At 50.3% G+C, this 17181-nt stretch overlaps 1 protein-coding gene across 6 annotated transcripts in view; it reads right to left on the reverse strand.

Annotated features, from left to right (window-relative positions):
• LOC135921811 (probable ATP-dependent RNA helicase DDX43) overlaps positions 1–16691 on the reverse strand; it is a 260397-nt gene extending 243706 nt beyond the window's left edge. The window contains exons 1-5 of one of the 6 annotated variants that reach the window (XM_070539820.1): positions 16675–16691; positions 16381–16486; positions 14349–14589; positions 12667–12798; positions 10348–10523 (exon numbers count right to left, since the gene is read on the reverse strand). In XM_070539820.1, the coding sequence (XP_070395921.1) occupies positions 10348–10523; positions 12667–12798; positions 14349–14574 (534 nt within the window). In that variant the 5' untranslated portion in view covers positions 14575–14589; positions 16381–16486; positions 16675–16691. Of the gene's footprint in view, positions 1–10347; positions 10524–11564; positions 11589–11624; positions 11738–12666; positions 12799–14348; positions 14590–16351; positions 16487–16674 lie in introns of those variants that run through there. The other 5 variants (XM_065456144.2, XM_065456145.1, XM_065456146.1 and 2 more) reach the window with 5 other exon arrangements.
• Between the last annotated feature and the right edge of the window lie 490 nt (positions 16692–17181).

Below are 17181 nucleotides of genomic sequence, written 5' to 3' on the forward strand. Positions count from 1 at the left end.
TTGTGCTTTGAGATAGCGGCAGAGTGTATATACATATGCTGACTGAAAGAATAAAGACACTCGGCTGTTTGTCAGTGCTGTCTCCCTCTCCTGTCGTTGAGCACTACTTACTGCCCGGAATGGTCGCAGCAACGTTTCGTAGGCTAGACAGCAGCAGCTGCCGCAGCGAACTTGCTTCGGAAAAACACGAGTGTTCTGAACGCTTTCGCGCATACATTCTCGATGTGAACGTCCTACTTTAACTTAGGTGTAATGGCTGTACCTAAAAATGTCATTTTGTATGAAAACATATCAATTTATATTCAAATGTAATCAACGACTCCTTATGGCTTATGCTCGTGTACTTTGTTTTATTGATGATAATTGGAATATCCCACATATTGCATCATCGAGTGTCTTTATCTAGTGACGGTCGAGTTTAGTTGCTTCTAGTCATCTGTACCACCCTTACAAGTGCACACCGCGAAATCGTTGGCCAATAGCCTCACTTTGACGCCATCCTTAACGCAATTACCGACATCATTAACGTATATGAGAAAATAATAATGGCCCTGACACCGACCCCTGCCGTACGCTTGAGTAAACATCAAACAAATCTAATTTAATATTATTGATGGTGACAAATTGCGTACGATTTGACATATAGGCAGTAGCAATCCATGCTATTAATTTGCTGTCTATACCAATGAACCTAAGCTTCTAATTAGTTGGGAATTCATGACGGGATCGTACTAGTTCGAGAACCCAATAAATATAGCATCAGTTTCGAATGCGGAATTACTGAAGCGAAACCTTCTGCAATCTGTAACAGTTGGGCTGCTGTCCAAAGTTCTATTTAAAGCCGTGTTACATTGGCTATAACATCTAATTTTCTAAATAAATGCATCACGATTGCTTTGCTAATGACGTGATTCATCAGTTTGCAACAGTAACCTGTTAGTCGTATAGGCCGGTATTATTCTACAAGAATGTTATTACCTTCTTTATGAAAGGTCACTTTTGCGTGCAACCATGTTGAAGCAAAACATGTTGACATAAATCTTGGAGCCAAACGTTAAACTTAAAATCGCTGAAAATCGGCACATATTTGGCGTTAAAGAACTAAGTTTGTACGACTATATTAGCTGGAAAATTTTGTGTACGAGCGTAACGTGTTGGTATAGGGTAATGTGCTGGAATGTAACACGTATTTTATCAGCTACGGTGTTTTACAAGTACTTGCTAAATAAGACACCGCCGTAACCTTTTTTGGCTGTTCAATCCATTTATAACCTTCCGAGCAAGCTCTTACAATATCTTGCGTACAAATTACATGCGTATACTTCATGAAGTGAGTACCTCGAAACCATGTGCGTCTACGGAAGCTATTTCGCGCAGGTAGGTGAAAATGAAGAATAATGGGTAACGCGACACTTCTTTATTTCTAGTATTACTAATGAATGCATGATGCTTTCTGCGAGGCTTATCGACATTGTCATCAGTGCATTGTGAATATATATATATATATATATATATATAGCGTCTGTGAAACATAACACGTTGAGCGAAACAAAAGCACTAGTTCAACATTGAAAGTGCTTGCTATGTCTGACAACACACTGAATCGTCCGGGAAATATCCTAGCCCGTAAAAATATGCGCGCCTTCTCCAACGTTAAGTATGCCGAGAACTTTGGAGTAAAAAGAATAATCTGAAAGCCCTATACATATATTGACACGTGTACTTTTCTTTACCGGGCGACAACGTTTCGCCATTATGCAAACTAGAAGTGAGGCGTGCAGACAGGACACAAGAGTAGAGAAGTGGACAACACGAACGCCGACTATCAACTCTTCGCCTCAGTGCTCCCTTCAGTTGATAGTCGGCGTTCGTGTTGTCCACTTCTCTACTCTTGTGTCCTGTCTGCACGCCTCACTTCTAGTTTGCATAATGAATCCTTACCAACTAGCTCAGCTTTCTGTCGTTCTAACGTTTCGCCGCCTAACAAATGTTAGCGCACAGCTAGCGCGGGAAGCACCTGCATCTATCCGAAGTTTCTGGAAAGTTATCGATGCTTCTATCCGCTGTTTGTTGTCGCCGAACCTTGTGTTATCTGATTTCATCGCCTGACGCGAATGGTGTAGAACTTTGTGGAAGGCACGCGGCTCCCAACGATTAGTCTGGAACGTTCGACGACTGCCGTATAAAAGCCGACGACTGTAAGGACTGCCCCCAGAGCACGGACTTCTACCTGAGACGACAAAGAAGATCGTGGCCAAGACAACCCCAATGGCTGCCCCAGCGTCCCCCGTTATCCTGCAACAACCTCGAGACCCACCGACCTTCCACGAAGCAGCTACTGAAGACACGGAATCCTGGCTGGAGACTTACGAACGAATCGCGACTTTCAACAACTGGGACTCCGACGACAAGCTGCGGCATGTATACCTCGCCTTAGAAGACGCCGCCAGAACATGGTTTGAGAACCGGGAGTCGACCATGACAACATGGGACCTATTCCGTAGCGTTTTCCTGCGCACCTTTATGAGCGTCGTGCGCAAGGAAAGGGACTAAGCCATGCTGGACGCCCGAGTGAAGCTACCTAACGAGAACGATGCCATATTCACGGAAGAAATGAACCGTCTGTTTCGCCACGCCGACCCAGATATGCCCGAGGGGAAGAAAGTCCGCCTTCTCATGCGTGGTGTGAAGGAAGAACTTTTCGGCGCAATGATACGAAGCCCACTGAAGACCGTCGCCGAGTTCCTTCGTGAGGCAACCAGTGTCGAGAAGACACTCGAAATGCGGAACCGCCAATTCAACCGCCGCACGAACTCTACCAACTACACAGGAATTCAATCGTTGGCCACCGACGATCTGGATACTATCAGAGCGGTCGTACGGGAAGAGCTGCAAAAGTTGTACCCCAGATCGCAGCCTCAACTAGCCTCAATCGCCGAAATCGTCAAAGATGAGCTTGAGCGATCCCTTGGAGTTCCTGAGATGCAACCAAAATCACCACAGCCCCAGCTGGAAGCGATGACCTACGCCGCCGTCGCCCGCCGCCAAGGCCCCTCTGCACGACCGCGCCAGGGAACTTTAACGCCACAATTCCGTCGTCCACCGCCGCCGCCGCCAGCACGCCCGCCCGTCGCCCAGCGCCGTTATGCGAGGAAGACGGATATTTGGCGCGCTCCTGACCACCGCCCACTCTGCTACCACTGCGGAGAAGCGGGTCACGTCTACCGCCGATACCGGGAAATGGGGCGGCGAGGGTTCGCCGTTAATGCGCCGCGACCACAGCTTGGTGAAACCTTGCGCCATTAAACATAATATATTCATTCATTCATTCAGCTTGGTGAACGACCTCGCGATATCGCCGACTACCTCGCCGCCACTGAGTGGAGCGCTCGACAACCGTCCCGTTCGCCGTCACCAGGCCGCTTACCTGTCACCGCAGCGCCGACCATACACTGGCCCAGCCCGGGGCCGGTCAGCGAGCCCATATCCGGAAAACTAAAAGCAGCAACCGATGGAGGTGCGGTTGCTGTTCGTCGAACTGACGAAGATCCTCCGCCGCCGACGAAGACGCCGAAGAGACCATCTCGACGACATAATAACGACACGCCACCGTCTCGACGAAGTCAAGAAGCCAAGACTACACCATGAAAGACGACTTGACGACGCGACGTTCCAGCTTCAGTTCAACACGACGCAGCCGTGATCCGACGTCAAGACCTAACTGCAACGCCAGACAAAAAAAACACCGACCTCGACGTGCTTCTCGACGGCCACGCAGTTACCGCCTTAGTGGACACGATTACACCGTAACGAGTGGACACATCGCCGCCCAGATGAAGAAGGTTAAGACTCCATGGGAAGGCCCTCAAATTCGGACCGCTGGAGGACACCTCATCACGCCGCTGGAATCTGCACGGCAAGAATTACCGTTCATGACCAGACTTACCCTGCCACCTTCGTTATCCTCCAACAGTGTTCGCGAGACGTCATTCTCGGCATGGACTTCCTGAACCAACACGGCGCAATCATCGACCTGAAGTTGAAGTCGATAACGCTGTCGGAAGATCGAGCGACACTGCCGGAGAGCTCTCGTAGTCACCATGCCTTAAGCGTGCTCGAAAGTCAAGCTAGCATCCCGCCTCGCTCCAGCATTGTCATCTCCGTAGGCACCAAACGCCTGCCGACGTAGAAGGCGTCGTCGAGGTTGACCCAACGTCTACTGCTAGACCGTGAAATTTGCGTCGCAAGAGGGATCGCTCGACTGCACGGAGGGACAACTATAGTGTTGCTGACAAACTTCAGCCAGGAGTTCAAGCACATCAACAAGGGCATGACGATCGCGTAAATAGAGGAAATTCTGGAAACCAGTAATGCGTTTGTCCTCTCGGATTCCGCCGCATCTACCTCGACGACCATGGTTCCCGAACCAGACTACAACATTAATCCAAGTCTCCCCATGATTAAGCAAGAACAGCTCTGAAGTCTGCTCCGACGATACAAAGGCCGCTTTTCGACGTCATCGAGGATTCGACAAACACCAGTCGCCAAGCATCGCATAATCACCGAGGAGTGCGCTCGCCCACTCCGCCAGAGCTCTTACCAAGTTTCGCCGCTAGAACGTGAAGCTATAAGACAACAAGTCGACGAAATGCTGCGCGACGACATCATCCAACCGTCGATAAGCCCATGAGCATCCCCTGTTGTCTTGGTGAAGGAAGAGGACGGAACCTTACGTTTCTGCGTCGATTATCGTCGACTGAACAAAATCACAAAGAAGGATGTATACCCCCTACCACGGATAGACGACGCATTAGATCGGCTCTGCAACGCAAAATACATACTTCTCGTCGATGGATCCGAAGTCTGGCTACTGGCAAATAGAAGTCGACGAGAGAGATCGCGAAAAGACCGTCTTCATCACGTCAGACGGCCTCTACGAGTTCAAGGTCATGCCATTCGGACTCTCCTCGGCAGTTGCAACGTTCCAGCGCGTCATCGACACGGTTTTAGCAGGATTGAAGTATCAGACCTGTCTTGCCTACTTGGATGACGTCGTCGTCTTCGCCGAAAATTTCGATGATCACCTTAGGCGGCTTGCGACAGTACTAGAGGCCATAAAGTCATCAGGGCTCACTCCGAAGCCGGAAAAGTGCCGCTTCGCTTACCATGAGCTTCTGTTCTTAGGCCACGTCATCAGCAGGTCTGGAGTCCGCCCCGACCCGTAGAAGACAGCTGCCATCGCAATGTTCCCGCAGCCCATCGACAAGAAGGCAGTGCGTAGATTTCTTGGCATGTGTGCCTACTACTGGCGATTTGTCAAGGACTTTTCACGCATCGCTGAGCCGCTGACACAGCTCACTAAATGTGACGTCGAGTTCAAGTGGGAAACGCCGCAGGCCGACGCATTTCAAGAACTCAGACGGAGCATGCAGTCGCCGCCGGTACTTGCGCGCTTCGACGAGCACGCCGATACCGAAATCCACACTGACGCCAGTAGCCTAGGCCTCGGTGCCGTCCTAGTCCAGAGAAAAGATGGACATAAACACGTGACAGTTTACGCTAGCCGGTCGTTGTCAAAAGCGGAAGGCAATTACTCTACAACCTAAAAGGAATGCCTCGCCATCGTTCGGGCTACAGCGAAATTTCGTCCTTACCTATATGGCAGGCCATTCAAAGTCGTCAGCGACCATCACGCCTTGTGTTGGCTAGCGAATTTAAAGGATCCTTCAGTACGGCTGGCGCGGTGGAGCCTAAGACTGCAAGAATATAATATCACTGTAACCTATAAGTCCGGATGAAAGCACTCTGATGCCGGTTGCCTATCACGCGCCCCCATCGACTCGCCGCCGCAAGATGACGAAGATGGCGACGCCTTCCCTGGCATTTTAAGCGCAGAAGACTTCGCTGAACAGCAGCGAGCAGACCCGGAGTTGAAAAGCCTCATCGAGTATTTGGAAGTGCACACCGCCGTGGTCCCTAGGTCATTTAAGCGAGGATTGTCTTCGTTGTCGCTTCAAAAGAACCTACTCGTAAAGAAGAACTTCTCACCAGTGCGCGCCAGCTACCTTCTTGTTGTCCCGTCAGGACTGCGTCCAGAAATATTGCACGCCCTACATGACGATCCGAACGCTGGACACTTCGGATTTTCCCGGACGCTATCGAGGACACAGGAAAGGTATTACTGGCCCCGCCTGACCGCCGACGTCGCCCGTTATGTCAGAACTTGCCGAGACTGTCAGTGACGCAAGACACCACCGACAAGGCCAGCCAGATTACTACAGCCAATCGAGCCTCCTTGCCGACCATTCCAGCAAATCCGGATGGACTTGTTGGGACCCTTTCCGACGTCAACAACCGGAAATAAGTGGATCGTCGTGGCGACGGACTACTTCACCCGCTTCGCTGAAACTAAAGCACTGCCGAAAGGTAGCGCCGTCGAAGTAGCGAAATTCTTTGTCGAAAACATCCTGCTGCGTCATGGCACCCCAGAGGTCCTCATCACCGACAGAGGAACGGCCTTTACAGCGGAGCTCACCCAGGCCATTCTGCAATACAGTCAGACAAGGCACAGGAGGACAACGGCCTACCACCCACAGACGAATGGTCTTACGGAGCGGCTGAATAAGACCCTCGCCGACATGCTAGGGATGTACGTCGACGTCGAACACAAGACGTGGGATGCCGTCCTGCCGTACGTAACATTCGCTTACAACACGGCGGTGCAAGAAACAACACAGATCACGCCATTCAAGTTGGTTTACGGCAGGAACCCGACGACGACGCTCGACGCCATGCTGCCGGACGTCACTGATGAGGAGAATCTTGGCGTCGCTACCTATCTCCAGCGCGCCGAAGAAGCCCGATAGCTCGCCCGCCCACGGATCAAGAACCAGCAGCGTACCGACAGCCGACACTACAACCTCCGACGACGATACCAGCCCGGCGACCGTGTTTGGGTATGGACCCCGATACGCAGACGAGGACTGAGTGTGAAACTATTGCGACGCTATTTCGGACCCTACAAGGTCATTCGACATATTGGCGCACTGGACTATGAGGTCATGCCAGACGGCATTTCGCATTCACAGCGGCGCCGCACACGACCTGAAGTGGTCCACGTGGTGCGTCTTAAACCCTTTTACCGACGCTAACGAACGTTTCTTATTTTGTTGTTTTCTTTGCTACGAGTGCTTCTTTATTACTTTCGTTTGTTTGCAGCATCGGGTCGATGCTATTTAAGAGGGGGGTATTGACACGTGTACTTTTCTTTACCGGGCGACCACATTTCACCGCCTAACAAATGTTAGCGCACAGCTAGCGCGGGATGCGCCTGCATGTATCCGAAGTTTCTGGAAAGTTATCGATGCTTCTATCCGCTGTCTGTTGTCGCCGAAGCTTGTGTTATCTGATTTCATCGCCTGACGCGAATGGTGTAGATCTTTGGGGAAGGCACGCGGCTCCCAACGATTAGTCTGGAACATTCGACGACTGTTGTATAAAAGCCGACGCACTTGACCCGCTGATCAGATTTTCGACGATCGCCGACTGTGTTCACTGCTGTGGCCATTCTTGAGTGTAGCCTGTTTTTGAGGGCACAAGTTCGCCCAATAAAACGCTAGTTGTGTCTTTCTCAGTTTGGCTGCTTTCTTCGCAGTCACTACCACGTGACAATATCCTAGTCGCTACAAATCTCAAGTCGCGGGTTGTCCTACAAGCTGCAATAAATCGATACTACTGCTCACAGTGCTCGTCGACTGCGCTCGCCGTGGATGCGACCCTCGCTACCATTGCGTCGACTTTGTTCTTAGTCGAAACCATGCACTAACATTTCAAGCAGCAATAACGATCTTCCACCGGGTACAAAACCTTAATAGGAGTGCATTCTCGAGGCGTAATAGTCGCGGAAGCCACAATGTGACGATGCAACGAACGCACTTACAGAAACACAGGCTCCGTTTTCATGCCAATAATGACGGGAACTTGAGCAGTCAGCCGCATAATAGTTGTAGAAAACGCGCGAATGTTTGCTTGTTAAACGCTTGCCAGCGTAAATAAATCAAGCGCACGTGACCCAAGCACAACATCCTACCTACCGCGCTGTGCTCCGGTGTGCCACTTACCACTCCAAAGTGAAGCTAAAGATGATTTCGCACTGGCCTATATCAATGGAGAAGAAATCCACAAAAATCTGATGTCGTGACAGAATGTGATCGAATCATTCGCCCAGACATGGTACCCTGGGTCGCTATTTTGTAGCGATGCCTTATTCTATGCTATTCTTATCATCCACCACACGCGGCCGCCTGATCGCTTTGATAATGTGGGCAGACAGTGGCCAAGCGCGAAAAGTCTGAAAAAGCATAGAATCGAAAAAGGCATCGCTACAAAATACCGGCCCTGGAGAACGTTTGAGTACTGATTACGTGGCTAATTAAAGAATGTTATTTAAACAAGTTTTTAACATTCGACATAAGCGCGTGCCATCCACTCGGAAATCTGAAAGCATGTAAATTATTTTTCCCGTGCTTTACGGGTATCGCGCGAAATAGCGCGTGACTGCGTGCCCTCGCACTGCGACGCAATGCACGCGGCCCAAAAGTGACACGAGGGAGCCAATCGCTCGGCAACCGCCTGCTCGTTGCGTAACAGGCTTCACGCCGAACACGCAATCAGTGGAAGCCGACAGTGTTGCCCGACAGTCTGTCGTGTCCGGCCAAAGGGGCCAATTCGCAAGCGCGTAATCAAGCCGCACTTGTTATTTTCTCTCGCGTTACGAGTAATTCGCAGAAAAAAAAGACATAACGCACTAAAAATTACCAAATAAAATGTTTTCGGACGCAACAACAGCTTTCGAATCGGAAGTCACGCCCAAATGAAAAATTAGCTTTTAAATGTTCGCTAATTAGAAAGGTAACCGGCGCAGGAAATTATCCTGGAGGAAGAAGAGGGTTGATAACTTAACACAGGTCCCATAATCAGTTATAACAACAGTTTTTCCAGCAGCTTGGCTAACGACAGCTGGGAAAACCTGTACAAACAAACATCGTCATTGCGGCAAGAGCGGCAGCGTTCTCCTTGGATGCATTCACGAAGGCAGCGGGACGGCGTCGAACAACGGTGACTCTTTGGATCGCGCAGCCCCTGCGCGTCCCGCTCCGCGACGACGTTCTGTGCCTTCGTCTTGAAAGTCCCGAACTCGTGCCAGCTCTTCGGGTTCTTGAGCACGTGATGCAATGTCTGTGGTGACGGCGTTGCTGCTATGCTGGCTCTGCCAGAGCCGCAAACGACCTATACTGTCTAGTATCCGTTGGGCCACATCGTTTCGTGTCGGCATCAACCTCGTATTTCTTGCGCGAAAATGCGGCAACATCGCTGTCCCGACACGACACCTTCAGAAACAACGCCAGTCAAACGGCGCCTCCTTTGTGGCGTCTTGTCATGGCGCACCGCAGATTGCGGCCGCACCTTCTTGTCCCGAGTTCCCCAACGCATTTTTTTTTCGTTCCTATTCTGCCGAGCACAGGCTTTACGGCGCCCGCAGCCCAACGAACTGAGCGGCTCTGCCACGCTTTTCTGCAGACTCGCACGCGTAGCCATCTTGTTCACGCACCGTCGTAGCAGCTTGTAAACAATCTTGTCGCTGCAGCTCTTTGCTTAATCGCTTGGCTATTTTCGCCACGTGATTTCGCCACGCCACGTGACATATTTCCCGAGAGCAATGTTTGTCGGTGAAGCCAGTGTAGCGCAAACGAAGCTGTAGACAAAAAAAGACTGGGCGACACGTGACGACACAGCAGCGCCCGCGGTCTTCCGTTGCTTCTGCCATGTCCGCTACAACGGCTTCGCCGAGTATAAACCGATTAGTCCAATAACAAGTTATCTTAACAATGTTTTTCGTAGTTTTACCTCCACGGACTGCCTTGGCTACATTTTGTTCTCAGTTGACATTAGAAGCTATAGGAAGATGCCAAAATTACATTATCTTAGTTAGGCTGCACATAGTCACTGTTACTACATAGAGATGAGTATCTTTAGGGAGCTGCTCTCGAGAACCGCTTTGGGGCGAACTTGGTGGGGAGAGAAAAAGATAAAAACCGGGTGGACCTTCGGTTGGGATCACAAATCGTGTCACTGACTACTTATACACAAGCGATGGAAGTGATGGTTCGGTATCCAATACGAACCCTTCCCAACACACGGAGGTCGCCTCTAACGCAATTGATACACTCTGCGTGGTGATCGCACATAGATGGCATGCAGATTGTTACGAGGTAGTTTGAATGATGCGCGATTCTTGACAGCAGCCGGCGTCTCAAGAACAAAGAGCCGGTCAGGCCAGCGGCGTACAAGTAGAACTGCTCGGCAGCGGTGCTCGTTCCGTGCTGGCGGTTGTCCGAGATGTTGTCGAAGACACGTTCGGGCACGCGGAACACGAGGCCTTCGTACGACACCGTGCGCCCTCGGCTCAGGTTGGCGCGAGCGTAGTGTTCGGCGAACCACCGGTTCGTGTCCCTGCAGGGAACCTGCGTGCGGGACGTGAGTCCTCTTTCCGTCAGCGCACAGCCTGCCCTGTGTCGAGAATTTTTTTGTTTTTAAATCGAAGAGCGCGCGTTTTATGTCCGAGTAGCCCCGTATTAGTTCTGTCAAATCAGTCCAACAGAACTGTGCAAGGTAGAGAGTTGAATTTGTGTAGACTCTCGTGTGGATACGACCCAGATTTTGCTAGAGCAGCATCAACGGGATCCTCCGCTACTTCCGCGAACGTGCTCCCCTGCAAAATACGCCAGCCTGTTCGCGCTCGAGGCGTCGCGTCGGAGACGCAGTCGCACAGTCGAGGAAAGTGCATTGATGCACAGCTCGGTTGGCTGCTGCCGCCGAGCGGAGCCCGTGCTGTGCACGCGTTGCGATTCACCTGGCGCACGTGGCGCGCGCCATGCTCACGGCAGACGTCTTTTCTGCCCCTTCGCTAGGTCGGCGTAAGAATGGTTTCTAGCGTAAATTTTCTTGCAGAAATGCCTGGCGAGAAACCTGGCTATATAGTGCCTTCGCAAGTTTCCTAAGGGATACTGAAAGCTGGAGACTGCGTGTACAAGGCTCTCAAATGATTTATTTAATATTTCATCCGACTGGCGCACAATATAACGACAGAATGAAGAAGGAGGAAACGTGTAATTGAGCTGGAGCTTGGTTTCTTTTTTTTCCACTAACTTAGCCACTCGGATGTGGTATTGTTGACAACTGATATGTACTTCCACGCAAGTGCGCGCACTTATATTTCAACAAGAACTGTTTATGCTCACCCATTGATATACCTAACTTTCTGCTTACTAAAATATCCTGACAGATGCAACGCTGATCGCCAACATATCTTAAAGACGGCTGAATCTCTGGAAAAGAAATTAAGCCTCTGAGCGTCCGCTTACCCGCCATTGCACGAATACCAAAGATACAGAAGCGAAACTCCACTCGAGCATGCACAGTGGGACGCCAAGAACACGCAGCGCGTCGCATTGTGTGCTGGAGAAAGGAAGGAGCGTTACAGTGGCGTGAATTCTGTCGGATACCTCGTCTTCGAAAGCGCCTTTGCCAGCAGCGGTACGTGCCCGCGCATGACTGACACGCACCGAACCCGGCCGGCGCACGAAGCAGCCCGCGCCCCACTGGTCGCTGCACGCGGCCCAGGGCAGCGACAGCGAGTGCCCGGCGAAGAGCATCGCGTAGGCCATGAGCAGCACCGAGTAGCAGCTCACCAGCGCGCTCACGAAGCCCATGCTGACGCCGATGCCTCGGGGTCGAATTACCTTCCGACGCTTTTTCGCACGCTCATTGCGTACGCTGCAGGAGAGCGACAAAACAGCACGAGCGAGTGCGAGAAAGACCTACGAAAACTGAAAAGAACGAAGGGACCAAAGATGAGGGCAGGTGCTATATATAAAATCCTCGACAGCCTTGATTAAACATGAAATTTCATCTTTGAAAAATTCATGATCGTTTATTAATCTTGGCGTTTTAGGGCACTATTTACTTCCGTGTCATGGTCCTTAAGCCTTTCAGGCCCCATTTTACTTTTCTTGTTTCATGTTTCGTTTCCTTCGTTTATTATCGAGCTTATATACATCGAGTTCACTGCTTGTGTCTCTAATTGACCATCTCAGTTTTCGACGGTTAGAGCGAAACATTATACCGATTCGAGAGAGGCTGTCACATGCTCAGTGTAACTGGGAACTCGCCGAGTCCGCTGAGCGGCTCCGTTGCGCGTCTATCGGAGACCGGCAATGTGGTTAACGAGCACACGGGTGTACATGTTCTCTGGCCAGGCGGTCTCCGTTAAAGTACACACCCGAGTCATTCTGCCATACAAGGTCAGTATTGAGCTGGCCTTCCTCCCAAGGACTGAGAAAGACTAACACGGTGCATTCATCGCTCATTCAATCCGAGTGTCGAGGATGACGTGGTTCAGCGGCGCCGAATCCCGCCGCAAACATCTGCGTAGTTGGCGCCGACTGCTTGACTGTGGCATACGCTTGCGAGCTGTACGTCTTATTAGGCTGCTTTTTAGTCCGCCCACAGAGTCCGTCCGTCTTCAGTTTCGGTTACGCGATGAAAAGCGGTGCGCCCAGCACGACGGCATCGCCGAGATATAATTGAAAGAGTCGCATGACGCACCCTTGCCGATGGGTGCGCATCGCCAGACGCCGACTGAGCCCTGGCTGGAAAACTGTCCCAGGAAGAGCTCCATGCAGAAGATGGGCTTGGCCACCGTGATGGAGAGCAGCAAGTACATCACCAGGAAGGCGACTGCATGCAGGAAACATGGAAAGTCTGGGGGATTTGACCCTATTCAAGGATTTGCTGTAAGCTCGGCCTATTATGGGTGAAGGGATAACGAGGGATGCAACTACGCGCTGTTTACGGGACGGTATCACTTCTTTTTTTCGAGTTCAGAAACTCTAGAAAAAAAATTGTGGCATTTATCACAGCATCTGTAACTTTGGCTCAACGACTATTTTTCGACATGGCGGCCTCATTAGGACGTAGACTCAATGCAGGAACTCTTGTATACTTTGATTTAGGCGAACATCAATGATACCTACATGGTCGAAATGATTCCGGAGCGCCTTCTACTACCGTGTCTCGTGATGCAGGTGCTGCATTAAGACGGTAGCACTAAAAAATAGGCGAATGAATGAATGAATGAATGAATCATTCACTGAATCTATATTCAGATCCATTGTCAAAGATTCGACGCTAAACAACAGCCACCTGCTATACCATGGCTCATTGGCCCTGCTAAGCACAAGGTGGTGAGTTCGATTCCTGGAGGCCGAGACTCGCTCACCAGAGCAGCAAAACCGCGACCAATAATGCATTCCGGCCGGAGGAGAGGAATCGCAGGGCAGCCCGTGCACCGCGCGTCTTAACGAAGGCTGCAGGTGATCAAAGCGAAGTAAACGTGAGCAGCGCAAAAGCATGCACGGGGACGAGCGCCGACTTCCACTCGTCCCGTCTCGTCTTCGTGACCGTGCTGCTTTTTGCACTGCTCACGTTTAATACGGAACTGGCCCAATCAGCAGCCACCTTACTAAGACAAAACAAAGTCGGAACTCCTCCTCCACTATATATGGCGTCACTCGTAAATCTAGTTTGCTGTTTAGGAACGTTAAACAACACCTATTTGGATGTTACGCGCACTCATAATTATAAGGAGCTACGATACTTATTGCGTTACAGGGAACTCCCTATCAGGTAACACAGCCACCCGTCTCCAGAAAAGCATCTAGCCTTCTTGAGCCGTCAGCCATATTCGACATGTTGTTTCACCCCAACGTAGCAAATCCCTAATGTATACTCCCCGCTGTGAAAAGTGCACTAGCCCGTAAGCCCTGAATGTCTTAGGTTATGAATCACACTAGCATTTCCCCAGAGAGCACGCTCTGAAGCATTAAGCATTCGAAAGTGTTCCTGCGGACAGTTATTGCTACGACAATGCCAGCAAGTCTCACACACACACACACACACACACACACACACACACACACACACACACACACACACACACACACACACACACACACACACACACACACACACACACACACACACACACACGCACGCACGCACACACACACACACACACACACGCACGCACGCACGCACGCACACACACACACACACACACACACACACACACGCACGCACGCACGCACGCACGCACACACACACGCGCGCGCGCACGCACACGCACACACGCGCGCACACACACACAAACACGCGCGCACACACACGCACGCACGCACACGCACACGCACACAAAAGACGTTCTTCTAATTACAGTGTAAGGGACGCACCTCCGCCGTTGGCGCTGATGAGGGAAGGTAGCCGCCAGAAGTTTCCCAGCCCCACCGACAGGCCCAGACATGCGAGGAACAGTTCCAACTGACTGCCCCACGTGGCGCGAACAGGCGACCCGGGCGGTGGTCTTGACTTGGCTTTTTCCTCGGCGATTTCTTCTTCGTCGCCCTCTCCTTCCTTGTCTGGCTCTGGCGCCGTAGTAGGAATATTAGCGGCAGCCATGGTATAGGGAGACTTCTGAAAATGATGGCACAAGTGAGGCTTATAGCGCGTTAAAAAGACAAGGACGAAGGTGAGACGTGACACACACAGGCGCTAACTTGCAACAATCTTTATTTCGAGCAAGGGAAAGTGTGGGAAAAACTACGTCGGGCAAAGCGGAAGGTGCCTCAACGAGCGTTTAAAGGAACACCGGCACAATGTAGCAGAAAAGCGGGGCGGGTTTCTTGATGCCCACTGCAGGCATTGCAGCTACACTGTTGCCGGGGTGGATGATGGCGACCATTCGACGTGTGCTCCAGCATACAAAGACTGCTCCATTGTGGGAAAAGCCCGAGGTAGGTTAACTCGCGAAATTATAGAAGCGGAACTGATTGATAGGCTTGGCGATAACTGTGTGTCCAAACCATCCATTGCCCTTTCCCACAAAGAGTTATCGTACCTGCGCAATAGTGTGTAAAGGTATTTTGTAAACAGCGCATGTATGATGTACGCGAAAAAGTTGTATATATGTATGGGTCCCTTGCTCGAAATAAAGATTGTTGCAAGTTAGCGCCTGTGTGTGTCACGTCTCACCTTCGTCCTTGTCTTTTTAACGCGCTATAAGCCTCACGATGTCTTACCAACAAGCCCAAATCACTGCTTTACAGCATTTGATGGCACAAGGAATTCACGGAAGAGGCTGACAACGAGAAACGTGATCGTCGCCGACGGATGAGCACGGCGGGGCGTAACACTCAAGCCAATCGTACTCTTATGGAGGGCGACCGACGTTCGAGTGTTTCCGAAATCTCTCCCAAGACAGGTGCAAGTTATGAAATCACGCAATCCGTCATTACGACGGGCCTAGGACTCGGTAATGTGCCTGCCTGATAGGTCCCACGTATTTTGACTGCAGTTGGCACGTTTGCTAGTGTATGGGTTTCTCTCATCGTGGTTAGCGCAAGAAAGAAACGCGTTTTTGGATCGAATCGTTACATCTTTGTGTTCTTGTCCTTGCGTCCTCGCACATGACACTACTTTTAATTTCGTTTAAACTTCTTTCCACACGAGTTCCTGGTGTGGTACCACGAGTACACAGGTATAATGGCAGGGTTAGGCTTCGTAAAGATATTATCTCCTCTTAGAATTTTTGTCCAGCAGCATTATACACTTAAATAACTACTTCTAGCAGCTCCTTTGGGAATGAGCAACTGCTCGTGCCATATTTAACACTCATTTCGGGAGTTACTGTCGAGGGAGTATCAGAAATCGCTCTGCTTTATTTTACTCCCTCCATAGAGAAACTGAACTATCCTTGTGTCTAAACAAAGTGCAACCCGTCTCTGCAGCCCATCTCCCGTCCTTTGCTGGCATCAAGGCGTACAAGCTGCGGCGGGATGATAGTTATCAGCAACTAAACCGTAAAATATTTCACACCTTTAAATGTAAGTAAGGGTGCAAATTATTTTACAGTGCATAGGAGAGGACGATAACAGTTTAGAGCTATGGCTGCAGCTGGGGACGATACTGCATTGAAGTTTTAAAAAAGAAACGACTATTGTTTATTCTTTAACCGCAAAACTTGTACGAGATTACAGATAATGAGATATAAATCCCGAGAACATAAGCATACAGTATGACTGCGCAATATTCCACACACTAATACCTGCAACTACATCAGCACCAGCATTTCGATTAAAACCACTGGTAATTTCTATAATGCTTTGTGGTATATATAGCGACGCTGCACAGGGGCGTGGAAAGCCTGCGACACAGACAAAGCGCAGCTCTTGCCTACGTGTCGCCGACGCAGGGGACACCACTCGCCTTTCGCTTGCAGCAACGGAAGCAGGGCGGGCTCGGCCGTGGACGCCGCCGGAATCGCTGACCAACTGGTGGTGACGATGTTAAGGCTGGGGCCAACAACTGCGTGCTGAAACGATTCTTTTGTAGTGCTACTTATTCAACGAGAAAAAAAAAAAGTCAGGAAAGGGAGACAAGGAAACATACAAAAACAAACAAATTACGAGACAAAAATCAAAAAGTTATTCGTTTTGTTGACTATGTAACTGCATACGGCATCAAATACGTCTCTGTGGCTGACCCCTGTAACCGACTGACCAACGGGATGCACGAGGCCTCGTCTTCTTCCGTGCCCCACGCGGTCGGCGCTAAACTAGGATGGCGCGGGCCAGACGATGCCGTTCTTAAATCGCAGTATATGTTGTAAAGCCAGTAAAACTTACTGAGTAAACCTTTGTTAGCTGCACGTAATGTCCGCCTCTTCTAGTACTCCAGCTCAAGGACAAAAGTTGTGCCATATGCCACACGCGACATGTAAAAACATACACGTATATTCTAAAATACACCCGGTAGATTATCCGTGAAGGTATTTACAGATGTCTGTGTGCCATTGACGTCATCCGTTACGGTTCACGTTGTGCCGGCACATTGCACGATTAGAAAGTGTTGTCTAGACAACAAAACTGTTACACTGTTACAGGCTGGATGGATGGATGCTATGAGCGTCCCCTTTGGAACGGGGTGGTGGGTTGTGCCACCAAGCTCTAGTTACTATATTCCCTAATGTCCTACCTATATTAAAAAAAGAAAACAAAAGACCCCGCG

This window comes from Dermacentor albipictus, chromosome 6, assembly GCF_038994185.2.
Source record: "Dermacentor albipictus isolate Rhodes 1998 colony chromosome 6, USDA_Dalb.pri_finalv2, whole genome shotgun sequence".
Taxonomy (NCBI): Eukaryota; Metazoa; Arthropoda; class Arachnida; order Ixodida; family Ixodidae; genus Dermacentor; species Dermacentor albipictus.